Source organism: Oncorhynchus masou, chromosome 14 (genome assembly GCF_036934945.1).
Source record: "Oncorhynchus masou masou isolate Uvic2021 chromosome 14, UVic_Omas_1.1, whole genome shotgun sequence".
In the NCBI taxonomy this organism is placed as follows: Eukaryota; Metazoa; Chordata; class Actinopteri; order Salmoniformes; family Salmonidae; genus Oncorhynchus; species Oncorhynchus masou.
The window spans coordinates 39,411,254-39,429,416 of record NC_088225.1 but is presented as its reverse complement, the minus strand read 5'-3'; the positions used below and the strand labels follow the sequence as shown (position 1 = coordinate 39,429,416).

Here is an 18,163-nt window from a genome sequence, read left to right as displayed (position 1 = left end):
GACAGGGAGACACACCCGGAGAGAGAGACAGGGAGACACGCCCGGAGAGAGAGACAGGGAGACACACCCGGAGAGAGAGACAGGGAGACACGCCCGGAGAGAGAGAGACAGGGAGAGAAAGCCACTCAGAGGACACACCTCCCTCTCTAACATCTCTGTGTGTTCCAGCGTTACTCGACCTTCCTGTCCAGCCCAGTTCGTCAGAGGTTCTGGGCTTCGGCCAGACAGGAAACACTGCTGCCGGCGGTCAACTCCCTTTCCGCTTCTACGACCAATCACGTCGAGCGCCCAACGACCCCACCTCACAGAGATCTGTGTTCGCCTCCGTTGACAAAGTTCCAGGTAATACACACTTCCTGTTACACACCTATCTACTGTACATTCACTTCCTGTTACACGCCTACCTACTGTACATTCACTTCCTGTTCCACACCTACCTACTGTACATTCACTTCCTGTTACACACCTACCTACTGTACATTCACTTCCTGTTACACGCCTACCTACTGTACATTCACTTCCTGTTACACGCCTACCTACTGTACATTCACTTCCTGTTACACGCCTACCTACTGTACATTCACTTCCTGTTACACGCCTACCTAATGTACATTCACTTCCTGTTACACACCTACCTACTGTACATTCACTTCCTGTTACACACCTACCTACTGTACATTCACTTCCTGTTACACACCTACCTACTGTACATTCACTTCCTGTTACACACCTACCTACTGTACATTCACTTCCTGTTACACACCTACTTCCTGTTACACACCTACCTACTGTACATTCACTTCCTGTTACACACCTACTTCCTGTTACACACCTACCTACTGTACATTCACTTCCTGTTACACACCTACTTCCTGTTACACACCTACCTACTGTACATTCACTTCCTGTTACACACCTACCTACTGTACATTCACTTCCTGTTACACACCTACCTACTGTACATTCACTTCCTGTTACACACCTACCTACTGTACATTCACTTCCTGTTACACACTTTATATAGCTGTGTATGCATGGGCTTGGTCTGATGAGTAGAAGGTAATGAGGTATGCAGTGACATCACAAGGGCTGGACTTCGGGTTTAATAAAAGCAACTTGAGACCTTTTTCTATTTTGCGGAACTTACTGGGAAACATTGAGTTATGTTCCTGTTGTCAACTTCTGTCTTCATTTGCATTTATAAATGAATGAATGATTTACTTAAAGATATTGCCTAAATGCTAATTTCACCAATGAGCCAATGATTTGACAAGGAAACGAACCCCAACAAACACACCAGGTGTATGTTCAGCTCGAAGGGGTTTAGTGTGTCCTTAGAATGGGGTTGGTATCATTTCAGCTTGAACAGAAGGGGTTTAGTGTCGGTCTCCATGTAACTAAGTGGTGGAATTTCCTCTTAATCTGTGTAGGCTGAACAGTGTATTCAGACTCCTTCTCCACATTGTGTTACGTTACAGCCTTATTCTAAAATGGATTCAATCGTTTTTTTCCCCCCTCATCAACCTACACACAATACTCCGTAATGACATCACAATACCCCATAATGACATCACATTACTCCATAATGACATCACAATACCCCATAATGACATCACATTACTCCGTAATGACATCACAATACCCCATAATGACATCACAATACTCCGTAATGACATCACAATAATCCATAATGACATCACAATACCCCATAATGACATCACAATACTCCATAATGACATCACAATACCCCATCATGACATCACAATACCCCATAATTACGAAGTAAAAAAACATTTACATTTTTGCAAATGTATAATAAAATAAAAAATCTTAAATATCACATTGACATAAGTATTCAGACCCTTTACTCAGTACTTTGTTGAAGCACCTTTGGCAGCGATTACAGCCTTGAGTCATCTTGGGTTTGACCCAACAAGCTTGGCACACCTGTATTTGGGGAGTTTCTCCCATTCTTCTCTGCAGATCCTCTCAAGCTCTGTCTGGTTGGATGGGGAAGCGTCGCTGCACAGCTTTTCTCAAGTCTCTCCAGAGATGTTCGAACAGGTTAAAGTCCGGGCTCTGGCTGAGTCATTCATGGACATTTAGAGACTTGTCCCGAAGCCACTCCTGCATTGTCTTGGCTGTGTGCTACGCCCCAGTCTGAGGTCCTGAGGGATCTGGAGCAGGTTATCATCAAGGATCTCTCTGTACTTTGCTCCGTTCATCTTTCCCTCGATCCTAGTCTCCCAGTCCCTGCCTCTGAAAAACATCCCCACAGCATGATGCTGCCACCTCCATGCTTCACCGTAGGGATGGTGCCAGGTTTCCTCCAGACGTGACGTTTGGCATTCAGGCCAAAGAGTTCAATCTTGCCTTTCCAATCAATTGAATTTACCATAGGTGGACTCCAATCAAGTTGTAGAAACATCTCAAGGATGATCAATGGAAACAGGAAGCACCTTGGTTCAATTTCGAGTCTCATCGCAAAGGGTCTGAATACTTATGTAAAACAGCTATTTATGTGTTTCTTTATAACATTTCAACAACAAAAAAAACTGTTTTATTTAAGAGATTTCAGAATAAAGCTGGGTGTAACTTCTTGGATGGTACACACACTGGGTAATGTCGTTCTGTAGGTTGGATGTTTAGTGTCGAGCACCCAGAGGGGGAGGGGGAGAGAGAGAGACTGTTTTGTGTCTAGCACCCAGAGAGAGACTGTTGAGAGAGAGAGAGAGAGAGAGACAGAGAGAGAGAGACAGAGAGAGAGACAGAGAGAGAGACAGAGAGAGAGACAGGGACAGAGAGGGAGAGACAGAGAGAGAGAGAGACAGAGGGAGCGAGAGAGGGAGAGAGACAGAGAGAGAGGGAGACAGAGAGAGAGACAGAGAGTTTAGTGTCTAGCACTTAGAGAGAGAGACTGTTTAGTGTCGAGCACCCAAACAGAGAGAGAGAGACTGGGAGAGGGAGAGAGAGACTGGGAGAGGGAGAGAGAGACTATTTAGTGTCGAGCACCCAGAGAGAGAGAGAGACTGGGAGAGAGACGCTGTTTAGTGGTCTATCACCCAGAGAGAGAGAGAGACTGGGAGAGAGAGACTGTTTAGTGTCTAGCACCCAGAGAGAGGATGGGAGAGAGGGGCTGTTTAGTGTCTAGCACCCAGAGAGAGAGAGAGACTATTTAGTGTCTAGCACCCAGAGAGAGAGAGAGAGACTGGGAGAGAGACGCTGTTTAGTGTCTAGCACCCAGAGAGCGAGACTGTTTAGTGTCTAGCACCCAGAGAGAGAGAGAGACTATTTAGTGTCTAGCACCCAGAGAGAGAGAGAGACTGGGAGAGAGAGACTGTTTAGTGTCTAGCACCCAGAGAGCGAGAGAGAGAGACTGTTTAGTGTCTAGCACCCAGAGAGAGACTGGGAGAGAGAGCGGTTTAGTGTCTAGCACCCAGAGAGACTGGGAGAGAGACGCTGTTTAGTGGTCTATCACCCAGAGAGAGAGAGAGACTGGGAGAGAGAGACTGTTTAGTGGTCTATCACCCAGAGAGAGAGAGAGACTGGGAGAGAGAGACTGTTTAGTGGTCTATCACCCAGAGAGAGAGAGAGACTGTTTAGTGGTCTATCACCCAGAGAGAGAGAGTCGCTGTTTAGTGGTCTATCACCCAGAGAGAGAGAGTCGCTGTTTAGTGGTCTATCACCCAGAGAGAGAGAGAGACTGGGACAGAGACAGAGAGACTTCAGTGTCTAGCACCCAGAGAGGGAGAGAGACTGGGACAGAGACAGAGAGACTTCAGTGTCTAGCACTCAGAGAGGGAGAGAGAGACTGGGACAGAGACAGAGAGACTTCAGTGTCTAGCACCCAGAGAGAGAGACTGGGACAGAGACAGAGAGACTTCAGTGTCTAGCACTCAGAGAGGGAGAGAGAGACTGGGACAGAGACAGAGAGACTTCAGTGTCTAGCACCCAGAGAGAGAGAGAGAGACTGGGACAGAGAGACTTCAGTGTCTATCACCCAGAGAGAGAGACTGGGACAGAGACAGAGAGACTTCAGTGTCTAGCACTCAGGAATGTGTTGTTCTGTTTACCTCAGTGTGTCCTGCATCCGTGTGTTTATTGACATACCAACTCAATCTAATTGTTATTTAGATTTTTTTTTGTTTTACATAATTACACGTGTGCGTGTTGTATTGCAGGGTTTGCGGTGGCCCACTGTGTATCTCAGCACAGCCCGTCCCCCCTCTCCTCCCCCTCCCCCCCCTCCTCAGGCAGCACCGGACCATGTGACTCTGTTACAGCCAGTACGATATCAGCCAACAGCCCTACAGGTAACACACACACACACCAGTACTGTAGATGCTAGGATTAGATAGCAGTCGTCTGTAGCTGTAGTTAGCTCTAGATGCTAGGATTAGATAGCAGTCGTCTGTAGCTATCGTTAGCTCTAGATTCTAGGCTTAGATAGCGGTCGTCTGTAGCTATCGTTAGCTCTAGATGCTAGGCTTAGATAGTAGCTATCGTTATCTCTAGATGCTAGGCTTAGATAGCAGTTGTCTGTAGCGATCGTTAGCTCTCGATGCTAGGCTTAGATAGCGGTTGTCTGTAGCTATCGTTAGCTCTAGATGCTAGGCTTAGATGGCAGTCGTCTGTAGCTATAGTTAGCTCTAGATGCTGGGCTTAGATAGCAGTCGTCTGTAACGATCGTTAGCTCTCGATGCTAGGCTTAGATAGCGGTTGTCTGTAGCTATCGTTAGCTCTCGATGCTAGGCTTAGATAGTGGTTGTCTGTAGCTATCGTTAGCTCTCGATGCTAGGCTTAGATAGCAGTTGTCTGTAGCTATCGTTAGCTCTAGATGCTAGGCTTAGATAGCAGTTGTCTGTAGCTATCCGTTAGCTCTAGATGTTAGGCTTAGATAGCAGTGGTCTGTAGCTATCGTTAGCTCTAGATGCTAGGCTTAGATAGCAGTTGTCTGTAGCTATCCGTTAGCTCTAGATGCTAGGCTTAGATAGCAGTGGTCTGTAGCGATCGTTAGCTCTAGATGCTAGGCTTAGATAGCAGTCGTCTGTAGCTATCGTTAGCTCTAGATGCTAGGATTAGATAGCAGTCTGTAGCGATCGTTAGCTCTAGATGCTAGGCTTAGATAGTAGCTATCGTTATCTCTAGATACTAGGCTTAGAAAGCGGTTGTCTGTAGCTATCGTTAGCTCTCGATGCTAGGCTTAGATAGTGGTTGTCTGTAGCTATCGTTAGCTCTAGATGCTAGGCTTAGATAGTGGTTGTCTGTAGCTATCGTTAGCTCTAGATGCTAGGCTTAGATAGTGGTTGTCTGTAGCTATCGTTAGCTCTAGATGCTAGGCTTAGATAGCAGTTGTCTGTAGCGATCGTTAGCTCTCGATGCTAGGCTTAGATAGCGGTTGTCTGTAGCTATCGTTAGCTCTAGATGCTAGGCTTAGATGGCAGTCGTCTGTAGCTATAGTTAGCTCTAGATGCTGGGCTTAGATAGCAGTCGTCTGTAACGATCGTTAGCTCTCGATGCTAGGCTTAGATAGCGGTTGTCTGTAGCTATCGTTAGCTCTCGATGCTAGGCTTAGATAGTGGTTGTCTGTAGCTATCGTTAGCTCTCGATGCTAGGCTTAGATAGCAGTTGTCTGTAGCTATCCGTTAGCTCTAGATGCTAGGCTTAGATAGCAGTGGTCTGTAGCGATCGTTAGCTCTAGATGCTAGGCTTAGATAGCAGTCGTCTGTAGCTATCGTTAGCTCTAGATGCTAGGATTAGATAGCAGTCTGTAGCGATCGTTAGCTCTAGATGCTAGGCTTAGATAGTAGCTATCGTTATCTCTAGATACTAGGCTTAGAAAGCGGTTGTCTGTAGCTATCTTTAGCTCTCGATGCTAGGCTTAGATAGCAGTCGTCTGTAGCTATCGTTAGCTCTCGATGCTAGGCTTAGAAAGCGGTTGTCTGTAGCGATCGTTAGCTCTCGATGCTAGGCTTAGATAGCAGTCGTCTGTAGCGATTGTTAGCTCTAGGTGCTAGGCTTAGATAGCAGTCGTCTGTAGCGATCGTTAGCTCTCAATGCTAGGCTTAGATAGCAGTCGTCTGAAGCTATCGTTAGCTGTCGATGCTAGGCTTAGATAGCAGTTTTCTGTAGCTATCGTTAGCTCTCGATGCTAGGCTTAGATAGCAGTCGTCTGTAGCGATCGTTAGCTCTAGATGCTAGGCTTAGATAGCAGTCGTCTGTAGCGATCGTTAGCTCTCGATGCTAGGCTTAGATAGCAGTCGTCTGTAGCGATTGTTAGCTCTAGGTGCTAGGCTTAGATAGCAGTCGTCTGTAGCGATCGTTAGCTCTCAATGCTAGGCTTAGATAGCAGTCGTCTGTAGCGATCGTTAGCTCTAGATGCTAGGCTTAGATAGCAGTCGTCTGTAGAGATCGTTAGCTCTCGATGCTAGGCTTAGATAGCAGTCGTCTGTAGCTATCGTTAGCTCTAGATGATAGGCTTAGATAGTAGCTATCGTTATCTCTAGATGCTAGGCTTAGATAGCAGTCGTCTGTAGCGATCGTTAGCTGTCGATGCTGGGCTTAGATAGCAGTCGTCTGTAGCTATCGTTAGCTGTCGATGCTAGGCTTAGATAGCAGTTGTCTGTAGCTATCGTTAGCTGTCGATGCTAGGCTTAGATAGCAGTCGTCTGTAGCGATCGTTAGCTCTAGATGCTAGGCTTAGATAGCAGTCGTCTGTAGCGATCGTTAGCTCTAGATGCTAGGCTTAGATAGCAGTCGTCTGTAGCGATCGTTAGCTCTAGATGCTAGGCTTAGATAGCAGTTGTCTGTAGCGATCGTTAGCTCTCGATGCTAGGCTTAGATAGCAGTCGTTTGTAGCGATCGTTAGCTCTAGATGCTAGGCTGAGAAAGCAGTCGTCTGTAGCGATCGTTAGCTGTCGATGCTAGGCTTAGATAGCAGTCGTCTGTAGCGATCGTTAGCTGTTGATGCTAGGCTTAGATAGCAGTTGTCTGTAGCTATCGTTAGCTCTAGATGCTAGGCTTAGATAGCAGTTGTCTGTAGCGATTGTTAGCTCTCGATGCTAAGCTTAGATAGCAGTTGTCTGTAGTGATCGTTAGCTCTAGATGCTAGGCTTAGATAGCAGTCGTCTGTAGCGATCGTTAGCTCTCGATGCTAGGCTTAGATAGCAGTTGTCTGTAGCTAACCGGTTGAGCTAACATTAACCCCTCTTCCTCCTCAGATGAGGAGACGTTCTTGGAGCACACCCCTCCTTCGTCCTCCGGTGGAGAGGCAGGAGGAAGAGGAGGAGGAGAGTTAACCGGTTCCCCTGTCCCGTCTGTCCTGGCCCCCAGCCTCACCCCTGCCTCCCAGCCTAACATCTCTCTACTGACCGACGACAACACAGACTCTCTGAGCGTCGAGTCACTGACCCTGCTGCCCCCCGCTGACCACCTACACGCACTCGGCTCACACACACACCTCGGCTCACACACACACCTCGGCTCACACACACACCTCGGCTCACACACACACCTCGGCTCACACACACACCTCGGCACTGATACGGCTATCAGGGAGGAGGAGGAGGAGGAGGAGGAGGAGGAGGGGCTAGAGAAGAGAGAAGGGAAGGAGCCAAAGGAGGAAGTGGAAGGGTCGGCGATGGAGGAGGAGGAGGAGGAGGAGGAGGAGGGGCTAGAGAAGAGAGAAGGGACGGAGCCAAAGGAGGAAGTGGAAGGGTCTGCGATGGAGGAAGAGGAGGAGGAGGAGACTGAAACCGATACAACAATTCAAGAGACAGCTGAAGCAGAGATGGGAACGCCTACTGAGCAAGACACGCCCCTAGAGGCAGAGGGAGACACACCCCTTTCTTCTGAGGGAGACACACCCCTTTCAGCTGCATCAGAAGGGGAGGAGACTGGTCAGGACACACCCACGGGAGAGGAAGCAGAGAAAGACACACCTCCGAAAGAGGACACACCCACCGAAACAGCGTGATTAAAGAGGACACACCCACAGAAACGCCATGATTAAAGAGGACACCCACCGAAACAGCGTGATTAAAGAGGACACACCCACAGAAACAGCGTGATTAAAGAGGACACACCCACAGAAACACCCTGATTAAAGAGGACACACCCACAGAAACACCCTGATTAGAGGACACACCCACCCTGATTAGAGGACACACCCACACCCTGTGTGATAGGATAGGAGAGTAGTCCCGCCTCTCTAAAATCACCCCTCCCTTTCCAGTTGTTTTGACCAGCTCTCTGGCTCCTCCCACTAGATTCAGCAGCCTGCTCGCGCATGGCTAACGACCAGAGGAGTGTGGATCCCTGTCTCTGTCTCTCACACAGCAGTAGAGAGCAGATCCCTGTCTCTGTCTCTCACACAGCAGTAGAGAGCAGATCCCTGTCTCTCACACAGCAGTAGAGAGCAGATCCCTGTCTCTGTCTCTCACACAGCAGTAGAGAGCAGATCCCTGTCTCTCACACAGCAGTAGAGAGCAGATCCCTGTCTCTGTCTCTCACACAGCAGTAGAGAGCAGATCTCTGTCTCTCACACAGCAGTAGAGAGCAGATCTCTGTCTCTGTCTCTCACACAGCAGTAGAGAGCAGATCTCTGTCTCTCACACAGCAGTAGAGAGCAGATCTCTGTCTCTCACACAGCAGTAGAGAGCAGATCTCTGTCTCTCTCACACAGCAGTAGAGAGCAGATCTCTGTCTCTGTCTCTCACACAGCAGTAGAGAGCAGATCTCTGTCTCTCACACAGCAGTAGAGAGCAGATCCCTGTCTCTGTCTCTCACACAGCAGTAGAGAGCAGATCTCTGTCTCTGTCTCTCACACAGCAGTAGAGAGCAGATCTGTCTCTGTCTCTCACACAGCAGTAGAGAGCAGATCTCTGTCCCTGTCTCTCACACAGCAGTAGAGAGCAGATCTCTGTCTCTGTCTCTCACACAGCAGTAGAGAGCAGATCTCTGTCTCTGTCTCTCACACAGCAGTAGAGAGCAGATCTCTGTCTCTGTCTCTCACACAGCAGTAGAGAGCAGATCTCTGTCTCTCACACAGCAGTAGAGAGCAGATCCCTGTCTCTGTCTCTCACACAGCAGTAGAGAGCAGATCCCTGTCTCTCACACAGCAGTAGAGAGCAGATCCCTGTCCCTGTCTCTCACACAGCAGTAGAGAGCAGATCCCTGTCTCTCACACAGCAGTAGAGAGCAGATCTCTGTCTCTCACACAGCAGTAGAGAGCAGATCCCTGTCTCTGTCTCTCACACAGCAGTAGAGAGCAGATCCCTGTCTCTCACACAGCAGTAGAGAGCAGATCCCTGTCTCTCACACAGCAGTAGAGCAGATCTCTGTCTCTCACACAGCAGTAGAGAGCAGATCCCTGTCTCTCACACAGCAGTAGAGCAGATCTCTGTCTCTGTCTCTCACACAGCAGTAGAGAGCAGATCTCTGTCTCTGTCTCTCACACAGCAGTAGAAAGCAGATCTCTGTCTCTGTCTCTCACACAGCAGTAGAGAGCAGATCTCTGTCTCTGTCTCTCACACAGCAGTAGAGAGCAGATCTCTGTCTCTGTCTCTCACACAGCAGTAGAGAGCAGATCTCTGTCTCTGTCTCTCACACAGCAGTAGAAAGCAGATCTCTGTCTCTGTCTCTCACACAGCAGTAGAGAGCAGATCCCTGTCTCTGTCTCTCACACAGCAGTAGAGAGCAGATCCCTGTCTCTCACACAGCAGTAGAGAGCAGATCTCTGTCTCTCACACAGCAGTAGAGAGCAGATCCCTGTCTCTCACACAGCAGTAGAGCAGATCTCTGTCTCTCACACAGCAGTAGAGAGCAGATCCCTGTCTCTCACACAGCAGTAGAGCAGATCTCTGTCTCTGTCTCTCACACAGCAGTAGAGAGCAGATCTCTGTCTCTGTCTCTCACACAGCAGTAGAAAGCAGATCTCTGTCTCTGTCTCTCACACAGCAGTAGAGAGCAGATCTCTGTCTCTGTCTCTCACACAGCAGTAGAGAGCAGATCTCTGTCTCTGTCTCTCACACAGCAGTAGAGAGCAGATCTCTGTCTCTGTCTCTCACACAGCAGTAGAGAGCAGATCTCTGTCTCTCACACAGCAGTAGAGAGCAGATCCCTGTCTCTCTCACACAGCAGTAGAGAGCAGATCCCTGTCTCTGTCTCTCACACAGCAGTAGAGAGCAGATCCCTGTCTCTGTCTCTCACACAGCAGTAGAGAGCAGATCCCTGTCTCTCACACAGCAGTAGAGAGCAGATCTCTGTCTCTCACACAGCAGTAGAGAGCAGATCCCTGTCTCTGTCTCTCACACAGCAGTAGAGAGCAGATCTCTGTCTCTGTCTCTCACACAGCAGTAGAGAGCAGATCCCTGTCTCTGTCTCTCACACAGCAGTAGAGCAGATCTCTGTCTCTCACACAGCAGTAGAGAGCAGATCTCTGTCTCTGTCTCTCACACAGCAGTAGAGAGCAGATCTGTCTCTCACACAGCAGTAGAGAGCAGATCTCTGTCTCTGTCTCTCACACAGCAGTAGAGAGCAGATCTCTGTCTCTGTCTCTCATACAGCAGTAGAGCAGATATCTGTCTCTGTAGAGAGAGAGGGGGGAGAGAGAGACAGAGAGAGAGAGAGAGAGAGAGAGAGAGAGAGACACACAGAGAGAGAGAGAGAGCGAGATGGAGAGAGAGCGAGAGAGACAGAGAGACAGAGAGAGAGAAAGCGAGAGAGAGAGAGAGAGAGAGAGAGAGAGAGAGAGACAGAGAGAGAGAGAGAGAGACAGAGAGAGAGAGGAGTGTTCCTGCTCCAGCAGTTTCTGTTGCTTTATAAAAGAGCTTTAAGACTCCTCTCAACGTTTCATTGTTCTACTGCACAAAGACTCTCTCATAAAGGCATGGACTGGAGATGGATTACAACACACAACTGAGTGTGCGCACTTTCAAAAAAAGTCTCTATTGTATGTCTGTCATTTAACATTATGGTGTGGGTCACTGACCTCATTTTGACCCCCTATCAGTCCTGATAGGATTAGGTTACTAAACCCCCCCCAGTCCTGATAGGATTAGGTTACTAACCCCCCCCCCCAGTCCTGATAGGATTAGGTTACTAACCCCCCCAGTCCTGATAGGATTAGGTTACTAACCCCCCCCCCCAGTCCTGATAGGATTAGGTTACTAACCCCCCCCCAGTCCTGATAGGGTTAGGTTACTAACCCCCCCAGTCCTGATAGGATTAGGTTACTAACCCCCCCCAGTCCTGATAGGATTAGGTTACTAACCCCCCCCCCCCCCCAGTCCTGATAGGATTAGGTTACTAACCCCCCCCCCAGTCCTGATAGGGTTAGGTTACTAACCCCCCCCAGTCCTGATAGGATTAGGTTACTAACCCCCCCCCCAGTCCTGATAGGATTAGGTTACTAACCCCCCCCCCCAGTCCTGATAGGATTAGGTTACTAACCCCCCCCAGTCCTGATAGGATTAGGTTACTAACCCCCCCCCCAGTCCTGATAGGATTAGGTTACTAACCCCCCCAGTCCTGATAGGATTAGGTTACTAACCCCCCCAGTCCTGATAGGATTAGGTTACTAACCCCCCCAGTCCTGATAGGGTTAGGTTACTAACCCCCCAGTCCTGATAGGATTAGGTTACTAACCCCCCCCAGTCCTGATAGGATTAGGTTACTAACCCCCCCCCCAGTCCTGATAGGATTAGGTTACTAACCCCCCCCCCCCAGTCCTGATAGGATTAGGTTACTAACCCCCCCCCCCCCCCCCCAGTCCTGATAGGATTAGGTTACTAACCCCCCCCCCCCCCCCCCCAGTCCTGATAGGATTAGGTTACTAACCCCCCCCCCCAGTCCTGATAGGATTAGGTTACTAACCCCCCCCCCCCCCCCAGTCCTGATAGGATTAGGTTACTACCCCCCAGTCCTGATAGGATTAGGTTACTAACCCCCCCCCCCCCAGTCCTGATAGGATTAGGTTACTAACCCCCCCAGTCCTGATATGATTAGGTTACTAACCCCCCCCCCCCAGTCCTGATATGATTAGGTTACTAACCCCCCCCCCCCCCCCAGTCCTGATAGGATTAGGTTACTAACCCCCCAGTCCTGATAGGATTAGGTTACTAACCCCCCAGTCCTGATATGATTAGGTTACTAACCCCCCCCCAGTCCTGATATGATTAGGTTACTAACCCCCCCCAGTCCTGATAGGATTAGGTTACTAAACCCCCCCCCAGTCCTGATAGGATTAGGTTACTAACCCCCCCCCCAGTCCTGATAGGATTAGGTTACTAACCCCCAGTCCTGATAGGATTAGGTTACTAACCCCCCAGTCCTGATAGGATTAGGTTACTAACCCCCCAGTCCTGATAGGATTAGGTTACTAACCCCCCAGTCCTGATAGGATTAGGTTACTAACCCCCCAGTCCTGATAGGATTAGGTTACTAACCCCCCCCAGTCCTGATAGGATTAGGTTACTAAACCCCCCCAGTCCTGATAGGATTAGGTTACTAACCCCCCCCCAGTCCTGATAGGATTAGGTTACTAACCCCCCCCCCAGTCCTGATAGGATTAGGTTACTAACCCCCCCAGTCCTGATATTGATTAGGTTACTAACCCCCCCAGTCCTGATAGGATTAGGTTACTAACCCCCCAGTCCTGATAGGATTAGGTTACTAACCCCCCCCCAGTCCTGATATGATTAGGTTACTAACCCCCCAGTCCTGATAGGATTAGGTTACTAACCCCCCCCCAGTCCTGATAGGATTAGGTTACTAACCCCCCCCCCAGTCCTGATATGATTAGGTTACTAACCCCCCAGTCCTGATAGGATTAGGTTACTAACCCCCCCTGATAGATTAGGTTATAACCCCCCAGTCCTGATATGATTAGGTTACTAACCCCCCCAGTCCTGATATGATTAGGTTACTAACCCCCCAGTCCTGATATGATTAGGTTACTAACCCCCCCCCAGTCCTGATATGATTAGGTTACTAACCCCCCCCCAGTCCTGATATGATTAGGTTACTAACCCCCCCCCCAGTCCTGATATGATTAGGTTACTAACCCCCCCCAGTCCTGATATGATTAGGTTACTAACCCCCCCCCCAGTCCTGATAGGATTAGGTTACTAACCCCCCCCTGATATGTTAGGTTACTCCTGATATGATTAGGTTACTAACCCCCCCCCAGTCCTGATAGGATTAGGTTACTAACCCCCCCCAGTCCTGATATGATTAGGTTACTAACCCCCCCCAGTCCTGATAGGATTAGGTTACTAACCCCCCCCCCAGTCCTGATAGGATTAGGTTACTAACCCCCCCAGTCCTGATAGGATTAGGTTACTAACCCCCCCAGTCCTGATATGATTAGGTTACTAACCCCCCCCCCCCAGTCCTGATATGATTAGGTTACTAACCCCCCCCAGTCCTGATATGATTAGGTTACTAACCCCCCAGTCCTGATAGGATTAGGTTACTAACCCCCCCCAGTCCTGATAGGATTAGGTTACTAACCCCCCCAGTCCTGATAGGATTAGGTTACTAACCCCCCCAGTCCTGATATGATTAGGTTACTAACCCCCCAGTCCTGATATGATTAGGTTACTAACCCCCCCCCAGTCCTGATAGGATTAGGTTACTAACCCCCCAGTCCTGATAGGATTAGGTTACTAACCCCCCAGTCCTGATATGATTAGGTTACTAACCCCCCCCCCCCAGTCCTGATAGGATTAGGTTACTAACCCCCCCAGTCCTGATAGGATTAGGTTACTAACCCCCCCCCAGTCCTGATATGATTAGGTTACTAACCCCCCCCCAGTCCTGATAGGATTAGGTTACTAACCCCCCAGTCCTGATATGATTAGGTTACTAACCCCCCCCCAGTCCTGATAGGATTAGGTTACTAACCCCCAGTCCTGATATGATTAGGTTACTAACCCCCCAGTCCTGATATGATTAGGTTACTAACCCCCCCCCAGTCCTGATAGGATTAGGTTACTAACCCCCCAGTCCTGATATGATTAGGTTACTAACCCCCCCCCCAGTCCTGATAGGATTAGGTTACTAACCCCCCAGTCCTGATAGGATTAGGTTACTAACCCCCCCCAGTCCTGATAGGATTAGGTTACTAACCCCCCCCAGTCCTGATAGGATTAGGTTACTAACCCCCCCAGTCCTGATAGGATTAGGTTACTAACCCCCCAGTCCTGATAGGATTAGGTTACTAACCCCCCAGTCCTGATAGGATTAGGTTACTAACCCCCCAGTCCTGATAGGATTAGGTTACTAACCCCCCCCCAGTCCTGATAGGATTAGGTTACTAACCCCCCCCAGTCCTGATAGGATTAGGTTACTAACCCCCCCCCCCCAGTCCTGATAGGATTAGGTTACTAACCCCCCCAGTCCTGATAGGATTAGGTTACTAACCCCCCCCCAGTCCTGATAGGATTAGGTTACTAACCCCCCCAGTCCTGATATGATTAGGTTACTAACCCCCCCCCAGTCCTGATAGGATTAGGTTACTAAACCCCCCAGTCCTGATAGGATTAGGTTACTAACCCCCCAGTCCTGATAGGATTAGGTTACTAACCCCCCCAGTCCTGATAGGATTAGGTTACTAACCCCCCCCAGTCCTGATAGGATTAGGTTACTAACCCCCCCCCAGTCCTGATAGGATTAGGTTACTAACCCCCCCAGTCCTGATAGGGTTAGGTTACTAACCCCCCCAGTCCTGTCCTCAACCATCAGAGTCTGAACCAGTGGGTAGGTTGTTTCCCCTGCCTCAGAGAGCTGCAGGAATCTAAAGAGCTAATCGATAGGGAGGGGAGGGGGGGGGGGACATGTAATCATTAATAAAATGACAAACAGATCAATAAGCTGTGATTCTGTTTAACGACTGGAGCAAAGATCACACTGAAACTATGTTGTCCTCCTTCCATCTCCCCTGCTTTTTCTCTCTCACTCTCTCTCTCTCTCTCTCTCTCTCTCTCTCCTACTCTCTCTCTCTCTCTCTCTCTCTCTCTCTCTCCTACTCTCTCTCTCTCTCTCTCTCTCTCTCTCCTACTCTCTCTCTCTCTCTCTCTCTCTCTCTCTCTCTCTCTCTCTCTACTCTCTCTCTCTCTCTCTCTCTCTCTCTCTCTCTCTCTCTCTCCTCTCTCTCTCTCTCTCTCCCTTCTCTCTCTCTCTCTCTCTCTCTCTCTCTCTCTCTCTCTCTCTCTCTCTCTCTCTCTCCCTCTCCCTCTCTCCCTCTCTCTCCCCCTCCCTCTCTCCCCCCTCCCTCTTTCCCCCCTCCCTCTCTCCCCCCTCCCTCTCTCTCCCCTCCCCCATCCCTCTCTCAGCCCCATAGTGTAAATATGCTCCCTGCTTAGTAAAGTCTGGCTCTAGTGTTTCAGTAAGTTTGTATGCTCTGTAAATGCTATCGGCTTTTAAAACCTGTAATTAATGTTAAATTACCAACAAAGAAATGAATTAAACATCTGTAATAAATGATTCTACTGACTTGGACATGTAGCACTGTGGTGTGTTAGGTAGTACTGTGGTGTGTTAGGTAGCACTGTGGTGTGTTAGGTAGTACTGTGGTGTGTTAGGTAGTACTGTGGTGTGTTAGGTAGTACTGTGGTGTGTTAGGTAGTACTGTGGTGTGTTAGGTAGTACTGTGGTGTGTTAGGTAGTACTGTGGTGTGTTAGGTAGTACTGTGGTGTGTTAGGTAGTACTGTGGTGTGTTAGGTAGCACTGTGGTGTGTTAGGTAGTACTGTGGTGTGTTAGGTAGTACTGTGGTGTGTTAGGTAGCACTGTGGTGTGTTAGGTAGTACTGTGGTGTGTTAGGTAGTACTGTGGTGTGTTAGGTAGTACTGTGGTGTGTTAGGTAGTACTGTGGTGTGTTAGGTAGTACTGTGGTGTGTTAGGTAGTACTGTGGTGTGTTAGGTAGTACTGTGGTGTGTTAGGTAGTACTGTGGTGTGTTAGGTAGTACTGTGGTGTGTTAGGTAGTACTGTGGTGTGTTAAAGGAGGATAGAGAACTGTACATCACAGCAGAGAGAGGGAGAGACGAGGAGGATAAACTGTACATCACAGCAGAGAGAGAGAGACGAGGAGGATAGAGAACTGTACATCACAGCAGAGAGAGAGAGACGAGGAGGATAGAGAACTGTACATCACAGCAGAGAGAGAGAGACGAGGAGGATAGAGAACTGTACATCACAGCAGAGAGAGAGAGACGAGGAGGATAGAGAACTGTACATCACAGCAGAGAGAGACGAGGAGGATAGAGAACTGTACATCACAGCAGAGAGAGACGAGGAGGATAGAGAACTGTACATCACAGCAGAGAGAGAGACGAGGAGGATAGAGAACTGTACATCACAGCAGAGAGAGAGAGACGAGGAGGATAGAGAACTGTACATCACAGCAGAGAGAGAGAGACGAGGAGGATAGAGAACTGTACATCACAGCAGAGAGAGAGACGAGGAGGATAGAGAACTGTACATCACAGCAGAGAGAGAGACGAGGAGGATAGAGAACTGTACATCACAGCAGAGAGAGAGACGAGGAGGATAGAGAACTGTACATCACAGCAGAGAGAGAGAGAGAGACGAGGAGGATAGAGAACTGTACATCACAGCAGAGAGAGAGAGACGAGGAGGATAGAGAACTGTACATCACAGCAGAGAGAGACGAGGAGGATAGAGAACTGTACATCACAGCAGAGAGAGACGAGGAGGATAGAGAACTGTACATCACAGCAGAGAGAGACGAGGAGGATAGAGAACTGTACATCACAGCAGAGAGAGACGAGGAGGATAGAGAACTGTACATCACAGCAGAGAGAGAGAGACGAGGAGGATAGAGAACTGTACATCACAGCAGAGAGAGAGAGACGAGGAGGATAGAGATCTGTACATCACAGCAGAGAGAGAGAGACGAGCAGGATAGAGAACTGTACATCACAGCAGATAGAGAGAGACGAGGAGGATAGAGAACTGTACATCACAGCAGAGAGAGAGAGAGACGAGGAGGATAGAGAACTGTACATCACAGCAGAGAGAAAGACGAGGAGCATAGAGAACTGTACATCACAGCAGAGAGAGAGAGAGACGAGGAGGATAGAGAACTGTACATCACAGCAGAGAGAGAGACGAGGAGGATAGAGAACTGTACATCACAGCAGAGAGAGAGAGAGAGACGAGGAGGATAGAGAACTGTACATCACAGCAGAGAGAGACGAGGAGGATAGAGAACTGTACATCACAGCAGAGAGAGACGAGGAGGATAGAGAACTGTACATCACAGCAGAGAGAGAGACGAGGAGGATAGAGAACTGTACATCACAGCAGAGAGAGAGAGACGAGGAGGATAGAGAACTGTACATCACAGCAGAGAGAGAGACGAGGAGGATAGAGAACTGTACATCACAGCAGAGAGAGACGAGGAGGATAGAGAACTGTACATCACAGCAGAGAGAGAGACGAGGAGGATAGAGAACTGTACATCACAGCAGAGAGAGAGAGACGAGGAGGATAGAGAACTGTACATCACAGCAGAGAGAGACGAGGAGGGTAGAGAACTGTACATCAGCAGAGAGAGAGAGACGAGGAGGATAGAGAACTGTACATCACAGCAGAGAGAGAGAGACGAGGAGGATAGAGAACTGTACATCACAGCAGGGAGAGAGAGACGAGGAGGATAGAGAACTGTACATCACAGCAGAGAGAGAGAGACGAGGAGGATAGAGAACTGTACATCACAGCAGAGAGAGAGACGAGGAGGATAGAGAACTGTATATCACAGCAGAGAGCAGAGACGAGGAGGATAGAGAACTGTACATCACAGCAGAGAGAGAGAGACGAGGAGGATAGAGAACTGTACATCACAGCAGAGAGAGAGAGAGAGACGAGGAGGATAGAGAACTGTACATCACAGCAGAGAGAGAGAGAGACGAGGAGGATAAAGAACTGTACATCACAGCAGAGAGAGAGACGAGGAGGATAGAGAACTGTACATCACAGCAGAGAGAGAGACGAGGAGGATAGAGAACTGTACATCACAGCAGAGAGAGAGAGAGAGAGACGAGGAGGATAGAGAACTGTACACCACAGCAGAGAGAGAGAGAGACGAGGAGGATAGAGAACTGTACATCACAGCAGAGAGACGAGGAGGATAGAGAA

The 18,163-nt window shown here is 49.0% G+C and overlaps 1 protein-coding gene across 2 annotated transcripts in view; it reads left to right on the top strand.

The window, feature by feature from the left end:
* The window catches only part of LOC135554825 (protein CLEC16A-like), a 126,449-nt gene extending 117,934 nt beyond the window's left edge, over positions 1-8,515 (top strand). For both annotated transcript variants that reach the window (XM_064987275.1, XM_064987274.1), the window contains exons 21-23: positions 169-342; positions 4,182-4,313; positions 7,221-8,515. In XM_064987275.1, the coding sequence (XP_064843347.1) occupies positions 169-342; positions 4,182-4,313; positions 7,221-7,975 (1,061 nt within the window). In that variant the 3' untranslated portion in view covers positions 7,976-8,515. The remainder of the gene's footprint in view (positions 1-168; positions 343-4,181; positions 4,314-7,220) is intronic.
* Positions 8,516-18,163: the final 9,648 nt, after the last annotated feature.